Below are 10,365 nucleotides of genomic sequence, written 5' to 3'. Positions count from 1 at the left end.
ACAGGCGGCCGAGGCCTTGTCGTGCGGCCACAGCCCCGTGGTCACTCCCCACGTGCACGGCCTTGAGGGCTTCCCCCACGTCGGGGCTCCGCCTGGGGGCCACGGTGACCCCGGGCGGAGGGAGCCTGAGCACCACGTGGAGGAGGACCCGGAGCCCTAGCAGGGTCTCGGGGGGAGGGGCGGTTCCTGACGGTGCTGTGTGCAGGGTGGGGCTCACCGCCCCCCCCCCGCCCGGTCTGGCGTCCTGCCTGGACCCTCCGACCGGGCCTCACGGCAGCCACGCCCGTGTCCGGGCAGAACGACCGAGCCAAACTCCAGGAAGACTGGGCACGGCCTCGGAAGGGCCTCCAGCCCCCAGCGCCGTGTGTGGGGGCCCTGCCTCCTGCATCCTGTTGGTGGGTGGGCTTCAGGCTGAACACACGGATGGAGCCTCTCCTGGCACCCCGCCCCGGGGCTGCCTCCCCGAGGCCCACTCCCGGCCTCCACACCCCCGTCTGCTCGTTCTCAGAGACACAAACCCTGTTCCGATTCCCAACAGGCCTGTCTGCCGCCTGGGGACCCCCCGAGTCCCTGGACACCCCGACCCTGCGGCCCTCCCTTGGGCTCGTCCCTGGCCCCGGTGGCACAGGAGCGGCTGGAGCGCGGCCAGCTGGAGCCTGCAGACCTCAAGTTGGGGCGAGCTGGGGAAATGTTGACTTTGAGTTAAATGCTCAGCCTCAGGGAAGGTGCAGATGGCAGCCGCGCCACCCGCAGCTGCCGCAGAGGCCGGGGAGGGGCCGGGAGAGGGTGGGGCGGGGGTGGCGTCCAGGAGGGGCTGGCCCTGCCAGGGCACCCACCTGCCCCTCAAGAGGACAGAGCTGGGAGGTGCCAGCAAGCCCCTGGCGGAGCCTGGCCAGGAGTGTGCGGCCAGCGCTGGGCCCGGTTCCGGAGGGCGGGGCAGAGCTGACCCGGGTCCCGGCAGCCCCGTCGGCGGCCGGCCCGAGAGCCGCAGCTGCCTGGAGCCTGGGTTTCCGGGCGAGCCGGCTGCTCGGAACCCGGAGGCTGCACATTGTGGAGGTAAGAACGAGGCTGCAGGTGTGGCCTCCTGGCCACGCGCCGGCCTCGTGGCTCTGACGTGGCAGGAAAACACGCGCCCTGATTGGACCGGTGCTGGGTTTGAGGGTCTGCTGTGAAGAGGCGCTGTCCCCGGGAAGCCCCCCCGTGAGCTGGCCCCCACGCTGGAGAAACAGCGAGGACCCCGCCGGCCCATTAGCTTCCAGCTGCGTGGCTCCGCCACGTGGCTGTTTTCGTGGTGGGGCATTGTTGCTGATGCCATTTTGTAACATGCGAGGGGAAGGGGGCACCAGAGGGCGTGGGTGTCCGCCTGCAGGCGCCCCCGGAGTCTGCCCCCCACGCGGCTGCCGGGCCAGGGGCGGTCCCTGCGGGGGCGTCGGGGTGACCGGCCCTGCACGCAACGTCCGAGGTGGGTGCAGACGGCTGCAGCTTCCACGGGGCCAGCGTGGAGGCTTCCAGGCTGGGCCCCGGCAGCTTCCTGTGGCCACCGAGAGCCTCTGCTCTGCCCTGGAGGAGGTGGCGGGTGCACGGGCCGGGCAGAGCGGAGGGGAGCGGGCGGGTGTGCGCTCAGCAGCCAGGTGACAGGCCACCTGGAGGGACCTCCCACCGGTCCTTCCTGAGTGCCCTTGGAGTCACACCCGCGCTGCGTCCATTCCAGAGAAACCCCTCTTCCTCCTCAGGGCCCCGCGGTGCCCGGACGCCCCCGTCAGAGCAGACCAGACTCGGCACAGAGGGCGGAGGGCGTCTCCGCTGCACCCTCAGCAGCCAGCGCGGCTCACGGCAGCGCCCTGCGGGTGTGTGCGGGACGGACAGAGGGACATGAAGAAGGACGGGTGGACAGAGGGATGGACGGGTGGACGTATGGATGGACAGGTGGACACAGGGACGGGTGGACGTGTGGACAGTCGGGTGGGCTCACGGACACGGACGGGTGGGCGAGCGTGTGGGCGGCCGGAGGTGGGGAGACGGGCGTGGTGAGCTCCTCTGTGCCGCCCCGGAGGTGGCGTGGTCGGCAGAGGGACTCGCGGCAAACCCTCACGGACAGAGTTCCGTCCCCCCCCACACACACGTGGCCACAACTCCCCTGCAGCCGGTCAGGCCCCTGCCCCGTGGCACACGGTGACAGGTCACCGAGTTCTCCGCCTGTGATTCCGTGCCGTCTGCCCGTCTCTGGCCCCTTCTGTCCGCCGGCAGAGCCCGGCAGCGCTGCTGTTCGCTGCCTGAAGCCCGAGCTCCAGGCCCCGTGTGGCTCCTTCCCGTGGGGGGGCCGGGGGGTCCCTGAGAGCTGCCCCTTCCCGGGGCCCGTGGCCTCCCCCGAGGACAGACATCCCGGGGCCCTGCACGGGGGTCTGTGAGCCTGCACCTCGCCTCTCCCAGCTCTCAGGGCCCACCCCCACGCACACGGTCCCCCGCGCTGTCCCCGGGGGACCCACGCCCCGGTGCTGGGTGCGAGGCCTGGCGCCCGTGCACCGATCAGGATGAGGCCGCCTGCCAGGTCCCGCCACGCGGGGGGCTGCTTGGTCCTCGGGGCAGGGACCCACACCTCGCCCGGGTCCCCTGCCCCCTCCCCCCTGCCCCGCACGACGCCTGAACCGCGAGAGGGTCTCAGCCGGGGGAGGGAGACGGCGCTCTGCCCTGCTGCTTTCTGGGGAAGCCGGGAGGCGGCCTGTGAGTCACAGCGACGGGGACCAGGGGAGCTGACCCGCACGCAGGCCGGGCGCCGAGTCCCGCCGGGAAGTGAGGAAACAAGGGCACTGGGTCTCCGAGGGGATTTCCAGGCACCCCCGGGCGTGCGGAACTGCCTGCCCCTTCCGGGAACGCTGGGGTTTCGCTTTGGCAGCCGCGGTCTCCCGGACGGTCCGCGCAGCAGTGACCGCGGCGGAGCAGCCTGGGGCGGGCCCGGCTCTGGCGAGGAGGAGGCCTCGCCCCTGGGCTCGCCAGGCTCCGCCCACTGTGTTTACAGGGGGAGCCCTTTCCCTGCGGCCAGTCCCTGCGCACACTGGCCGGGCGCCCTGCAGTGTTCGCGCGGCCTCCCGTGCGCCGCCGTCCTGCGGCGTGAGTCCCGCCAGCGTCCCAGGTTCACAGACGAGGAGACGGGCGCCACCACGGGGAGCTGGCTCACCGCCAAGTCCCAGAGCAGGGGGCGCGCCCGGGTCTTAGCCGCAGACCCCCCCCCCCCATCCCTGCGGTTTCCTCTCAGGCCCTGCCGGGCGGCTCTCCATTGAGGTCACCGTGTTTGCGCGAAGCGGGGCCTGCAGCTCCTCTGCGGTGGGTCTGCGCGTCCGTGCGCTCGGGAGGGAGACGGGCTGCTCCTCGTCTCTCCCTCCGCCCCCCACGGGCCTTCGCCTGCAGCCCTCTGTCCGGACAGTCCCCCCAGTACAGGGTCCGGCACGCACAACGCCCCCTTTGTATCACACGGCCACACGCGTGTCGTTCTGTGACGTGACTCTCCTCACACGCGGGCTCACCACGTGACGCTCCAGGGCACACGTTCGCACGGCTGCCCGTCCCGTGCGAGGCGCTCGGTGGCGTCACTCCTGCTGGACGTGTGTTTGGGCGCCTGCTCTCCGTGCTTCTGGGGCCCGGGCACAAAGGGGAGGAGGCCCTGGCCACACCTGGCCAGCGGTGGGCTCCTCCGCTGACCGGAGCCAGGAGACGCCTGCTGGGCCCTCCCTGCCTCCGGCCGCACCTGGGCCTCCTGCTCAGCCCTGCGGAGGGGGGTCTCTCTGTCTCCGCGGCGCAGAGGGAAGAGGGCCCTTCCTTCTCCTGCTGACCCGGGCAGGGGCCGCCACCCCCCCGCACGGCGGCTGAAACCCACGCGTGTCCTTCCTGGCCCGGGGAGGACTCTCCAGGCGGCCTTGTCAGCTGGCCACGGTGTCATCTGTGGCCCAGGCAGGCCGTGCACCAGGGTGTGTCCCTCTGACCCGCGAGGACGCGGGTGACGTCCCAGCAGGGGTGACGCAGGTTGCCGACTCGGGCGGGCGGGCCCCCCCAGGTGCCTGCTCACTGTCGTTCTCTGGTGGCAAGGTGCTGTCACGCCCGGCGTGCACGGTCCTCTCCTGTCCCCGTCAGGCGGCGGGCGTCTGCTGCGGCGGCAAGCACCGTGAGGCACACGCAGACCTCACCTCCTTCCTCTCCCCCCGAGGTCGCGCCCGGTCGCCGTGGCTCGCCCTGCACTCTTCCCGTTGGCAATGCCCGTGTGTGGCTTGTCCCCCTGCCAGCCGCAAACCGGGGCCGTCCGTTGGGGAGGAACTCGGGGGGAAGGGAGCAGCTTCCTCCTCCCCGGGAGCCTCGGTGCAGCCCGAGTCCCTCACGGTGGCTGCGCAGCCTCCCGCCGCTGGCCCGCCTTCCTGGTGTGAGCGGTGGCCTCAGAGAGCAGGTCCCGAGTGGCCTGGGGTGGGCGGGTGGACGCGCCCTCCCCGGGATGGGCAGGCCCGGCAGGTGGCCAGCCGGCCTCAGCGGACAGGGCGGGGCAGGGAGGTCTCGGGAGGAGCCAGGATGCTCTTCCACCTCGGAGAGGCTCCTGAGGGCAGGCACAGCCAGGCCCCCAGCGGGCCCCGGGGCCCCGGGACAGAGGCCCCTGCAGGCCCGGCCCGGCCTGCGCCTGCCCTCTGCTGTGGCCACCACTTCCGTCACGGGTCCTCAGTCCCCGCACGTGCTGGTCAGTGCCTGCCCACCCACTGGGTCTGGGAGTCCGTCCCTTCCCCTCGGTGCTGGGTTCCCGGCCGAGCAGCTCTCTGCCTGCCCCGCCCCCCTCCACTTCCTCCCGGCCCCTCTCTCCTGTCTCCTGCCCCCCGCCCTGCAGGGCCTGCCCTCGTCACTGAACAGTGGACCAGGACTGACCCCGTCCAGGCAAATGGAGGCTCCCGGGGCCACGGTGGGACATCACGGCAGCCTGGTGGCGGCCGGGGGCTCAGAGGAGGCGGCCTAGACCAGCCCCGAGGAGATGCTGGACCTCAGAGGGGCACCGCCCAGCCTCCCCCCATGAGCTGGCGCCAGAGGCGAGGGACCAGGCTGTTCCCGTGTGCATGCATGTACGTGCGTGTTGGGGTGGGGGGTCTGCACCCCTGAGGAGAAAATGTGGAAAAGTGGAGGCAGCAGCGGGTGGGCCTCAGATGTGAGGGGCCTGCTGGCTCCTGAGGGGCCCAGCCCCCAGAGAGGAGCCTCGTCGACTCCTTTCCTTCCTTTCAACCCGACAGGCTCCTGACGCAAAGGCCGCACACATGCACGATGAAGAAATCAGGCAATGTGCACACGCGGCGTCACGGAGGAAAACGGCTGAACACACTCTGCCGACGCGGGCGGTCTCCTTCGGGCACTTCCGGCAGGGCGGGGGGTGGGGTCTGTCTGTCCCTCTGTCCATCCGTCCGCACCCCACAGAGGCTGCACCTTCTGTCCCACTGTGCACCGTGCAGCACGGCTTTTTCACGTGGTACGACATCAAACGGCCTCATAGCTCCCTCAGTTTTAGAATAAAGTTTAGAAAGAACCACTCACATTTCATAAAAACCTACACAACCTGGTGGAATGGGTCGGATTGATTCCTCAGGAGCAGAGCCTGTGAGAGGGAAGTCCTGCTTCCAGCATGTGTGTGAGACCTGTGCGTGCGTGAGACGTGTGTGAGAGAGACGCGCACGTGTGTGAGACGCATGTGTGTGAGACATGTGTGTGAGATGTGTGTGTGAGAGACATGCACGTGTGTGAGATGCACGTGTGTGAGACGTGTGTGCGTGAGATGTGTATGTGCGTGAGATGCATGTGAGACGCGCACGCACATGGAGGAGACATGTGAGACATGCATGTGTGTGACGCGTGTGAGACATGTGCATGAGATGTGTGTGAGGTGTGCGTGTGCGTGAGACGTGTATGTGAGACGTGCATGTACGTGAGGTGTGTAGGTGGGTGAGGCATGCGTGAGACGTGTGTGTACATGTGCAGTTTGGGTGTGTTTCTCACGTTTATTGAGTAAATGTAGGTGCCTGTGCTGTGTGCTAGGAATTGAGAATGTGTCTGAACAAGAGTGAAATTCCTGTTCTTGTGAAGTTTATGTTCTCGTGAGTATTCATTGGGCCACTTTTGGGGCAGAGAATGCAGATCACAAGGAAAATAAACATATTTGGTGCAAGAGTATTTTTGCTTACTGACAACTTCTGAGATATCAATGAAAAAAGTCAGTGACGTTTGCGAGCCTTAAGGTGCCACCCTCCGACTGGCCTGTTCTTTGGAGGCTCCTTCACGACTCCCCTGAATTGCTCCGTTTCCATTTCAGAGAAAGTGGCCCATGAATGCAACACAGGAGAACTTTTTCTTTCAGCCTGAACTCCACGCGTGAACAGGTTTAACGTTTAAAACTTTAAGTATGTATCTGATACCACATGCAGAGGTCACAGCGACGGCCCAGGGGGCTCTCCGGGGGGGCTCCACCGCCGGGAGGAGGGGGCCGCTCCCCCCCCCCAACCTCAGGCTGATGCCCGGGATTCCAGAATTCTGTCTCATTTCAGCAGGAACTTAGTAAATGTAGAAACATCCGTTCTCTAAAACCTCGGGAGGTCAGTTACTGTCTCTTCCTGCTGACCGGCCAGCTGCGGCCTTTCTCCCCACAGCCTTCCCGGCTCAGCGCACGGAGCCCCTGGCCTTCCCGAGCCCTGGAAGCGGGGACCACACGTCCTCCTCCCGGAGGGGGGGGCAACCCGGCACGCTCAGGGTCGGCACTCGCGAGGGGCGCACACAGGGCTCCGCCCTTGGCGCCCCTCGGCTCCCCTCAGGGGCTCCGTGAAGGTGGCCCTGAGAGCCTGAGACCCCCAGGCACAGATGTCCAAGGCTGGCCGGCCTGGAGCCCAGGTGGGCAAAGGAGCCCGCTGGCCTGCGCCCGGGCCGAGGACGGGGCGGCCTGAGCTTCACTCGGAGCAGGCGGAGGCCGGGGGGCCCAGTCCCTGTGGCTCACACACAGCAGCCTCGCTGGTGCCCAGAAATTCGGCCCGCTCCTCCGCGGTTCCATCACTCCAGACCCGCTCTCCCGAGCTCAGAGCCGCCCTGCGGCCCGGCCCACCCGCCCGCTGCCCACCCTCCCCCTCCGCCACCCCCGGGGTCCCCGGGACCCCACCCCACTCGGCCCCTGCAGGTCTCTGCCTGGGGCGGCTGGGCTGTGCACCACAAATTAGCATCTCCCAGTGCGGGGCTCTCTCTCCCCGGGAGATGAAAGGCTCGGGGAAAACACAGACTTCTTGGCTTAATGAGCAGTAATCAGGGAGAGGGACGGGGAGTGACCTGGCTCATTATCCCGTTAAGGAGCAGGGCCCGCGGGCCGGCGGGGCGGGGTGCCCGCGGGCGCCCAGAACCCCTGGGAGCCGCGTCTGGGGTGCCCGGGGAGCGCGGCCACAAACCACGACTATTTTGAGCGCCAACTCCGGCTGCTGCGTTGCAGGCGGGAGCGAAGGCTTGCAGCATCCTCCCGAGAACACAATACACGAGGACACAATAAACAAACAGCCCGGCTGGGCCCGGGTCGAGGTGGAGCGGCCCCAGGTGGCGGCCCTTTGTCATGCTAATGTCCAGGCAGGCGTCCAGGGTCCCCACCTGAGGCCCCCCCAGGGCTGGGGGGGCGGGTGCTGCCGGAGCCGCCCGGACGCGGGGACCCGCTCGTTAAAGCACCTGGCGCGGCGGCCGGTGCGACCATCTGCCGGTCCCACGGGCAGAGCTGTGACTTCTGCGATCTTCGCGCGGCGTCCCAACGCAGGAAGGGCGGCCCCCTGTCGGGCCCCCGGCGGCCACGCGTGCTGACACCCCCACCTCGTGTCCCAGGTCCGCAGTTTCCGTGTTCCGTTGAACGCATCAGGAAAACGCGGCCCCGCCCCTCAGTTCGCAGAGAGCTGACCGGTGTTTCGGCCCCGCGGAGGCCGCCCGGGGGTCGGCTCGAGGCTGAGCCGGGTCTCTGAGAGGCGAACCCCGTCGGCCGTGGGGTGTCCAGAGAACGCACCGCTCCCGGCACTCTGGAAACACGCGTGGCAGCCGCGGAAACAGGCGCGGCACGCCGTTCCTGGTCGAGCTCCAGGTCCCGCCTCCCCTCACACCCTGCCCTTGGGCCAGGGCCCGAGTCTGCAGCTTCGACTGGAGCACCCACGGCTGAGCTGGCGCCGGGCCCTGCTCCCTCTCCCCGCACCGTCCATCTGTCCGTCCGTCCATCCGTCCATCCGTCCGTCCGTCCATCGGCCGAGGAAGGAAAGGCCCCGGAGCCCCGACACAGGACAAGTGTCCGGCCGGAAAAGAGTCCCAAGCAAGCATTTGATCAACGAGTGGCTAAACTAACAAGTGGATGTTGCAAATAGAGTTTTGTACCAGTCAGACGAGATGTGTCCCCCTGAGCTCACCCGCGGCCATGGGAAGTGACTCGGAGCTCCGTCCCTCACGACCTGACCCCGACTGCGCCCCTGCCGTCGGCCGCCGGGAGAGCCGGACGGGTGGGTAAACCGGCGCCGCTCCCGCCATCTGGTGACGGCCCTCCCAGCGGGCGAGAGGCGGGGCCTCGCTGGGCTCTCCACGCGCCCTTCCCTGCCCGCCCGTGGGTGGGTCTCCCTTTCTCGAGCTGGAGGGGAATCTGACCCGCACTGTTGGGAGACTTCCGTCCAGGTTTCTGGCCTCCTGAAAACCAAGTGTTTCTCTTGTTACGGGTCATGAACGTCCTTCGTGGGTTCTGGACGTCGACCCTGCGTCCAGGACGCGACTCCCAGCGTCTCTGCAGGTCCCGCAGCCCCTGTCCTGCCGGCAGCACCCTGGGGCTCGCGGTTCTCGAGGGGGCCGGTCCCACGTCCCCCTTCCCAGCCCCTCTCCTCCGTGCGTGCGGCCTTGCGGCCGGGGGTCTCCAGCTCCGTGTTTTCTTGTGGGACTCTCGTAGTTTCGGGTCTCACGGTTGGTCTCTAACCCACCGGAGTGAGTTTCTGTTTGTGTGGTGGTGACTCCAGGGCCCCCTGGGCCCCCCTCGCCGGCGTGTGGCCGGCCCGCCCCCCCGTGCCGCCCGGCAGAGAGACTGTGTCCGTCCCCCCCCCGTCCCCCCCCCCCGCCCAGAGTGGCCTTGGCCCTCCAGGGTTTGTTCCTGGGTTTCCCGCGCCCGTCCCCGGGCCTGCAGGCCCGTCGCTGCGCCCGCACCGCACTGCTCAGATGACGGCAGCTCCATCGGCGGCGGTGACACCAGACAGCGTGGGGCCTCCGCCTGCGTTCTGCCTTGTCGGCCTGTTTTGGGGGTTCCCTGGGGCTCCCCGTCACTCTCGGGGGGATCTTTCTGTCTTTAGAAAAGTCGCCCCCGGGACCTGGACAACCCGCAGGAGGCCCACTGAGCGGGGCCCAGGGTGGGGCACTGCGCCCTGCCCCCTCCCCGCCGGCCGGCGGATGGCCGCGCCCCTCCCGTCAGAGGCCCCCGGACACGCACACGGCCCCCGACCGGCACTCACCCACGTGTTGCTTTTGTTGTCGTCGCTTTTGTTTTTGTTGTTGCCCCGTTTGATTTATGCGGAGTCCCTGCAGCCGCCATCTGGAGCCGCAGTTAAAAGACATTTAAAAAGGTCTTTCAAAGTATTGTGTCTGCAGCCCCCCAAGAGCGTCCTGGTGGACCAGTGCTGTTTCATCTGTTTTTAATGCCACGACACAAACAGCAGTTAACACCCTTCAGCACACCACTCAGGAGAAATTACTCACAGGCCGTGCAAACCAGCGGGGCTCCCCCCCCCCGCCCGGCAGGACCCACGCTCGGGGTCGAGGCCCGGTGGGCTGCGGGGCCGTGGGAAGACGGTCCCTGGGGTCCCCGGGGGGCTGTGGCCACGGGAGGTCCCGGGGAACCGTTGGAGCTGACTGCACAGCAGAGCCCGGGGCGACCCTGGGGACCCCGCCGGCCACGAGGGCTTCTGCCACGGGGCAGGCTGGGCCGGCTCTCGGGGCCTCGGCTCCCGGCGGCCCTGAGGGACGGAGGCTGCCATCTCGGAGGGGCCCAGGACCTGCTCCCTCCAGCTTCTCAGGACACGCATGCTCCGTGGGCAGGCCGGCTGGGCCCCTCGTCCCCCCTGCAGCTGCCTGTAGCCCCAGCCGGCCCTGGGAAGCTCCCTCTGTCTGGGGACCGGCCGGGGCCGTCAGGCGGCAGGGGCCAGCCTGCAGGCCTGTGCCCCTTGGTCAGGACCAGCTGCTCCCGGGGCCCTGTGCGGACAGAGAGGCGGGCAGAGTTCGGACGTGTGGCCGCTCACCGGGTCCTCTCCGCGCCGTGAGCAGCCCCGTCAGAAGGCCGAGGGGCAGGGGCAGACCCCGGGGTGGGCGCCCCGAGGCCAAGGC

At 68.5% G+C, this 10,365-nt stretch overlaps 1 protein-coding gene across 1 annotated transcript; it reads left to right on the top strand.

Moving 5' to 3' along the window:
* The first annotated feature begins 731 nt into the window (after positions 1–731).
* On the top strand, positions 732–5,529 carry LOC123821890 (putative cuticle collagen 91). The gene is made up of 4 exons (XM_045843583.1): positions 732–1,056; positions 1,734–1,847; positions 4,859–5,087; positions 5,253–5,529. The coding sequence occupies exons 1-4, from the start codon at positions 732–734 to the stop codon at positions 5,527–5,529; spliced, it is 945 nt and encodes a 314-aa protein (XP_045699539.1).
* Positions 5,530–10,365: the final 4,836 nt, after the last annotated feature.

This window comes from Phyllostomus hastatus, unplaced genomic scaffold (genome assembly GCF_019186645.2).
Source record: "Phyllostomus hastatus isolate PE091 unplaced genomic scaffold, TTU_PhHast_1.1 phas_contig_40, whole genome shotgun sequence".
NCBI lineage: Eukaryota > Metazoa > Chordata > Mammalia > Chiroptera > Phyllostomidae > Phyllostomus > Phyllostomus hastatus.
The sequence above is the reverse complement of the archived record's forward strand: the minus strand, read 5'-3'. Positions and strand labels throughout refer to the sequence as shown.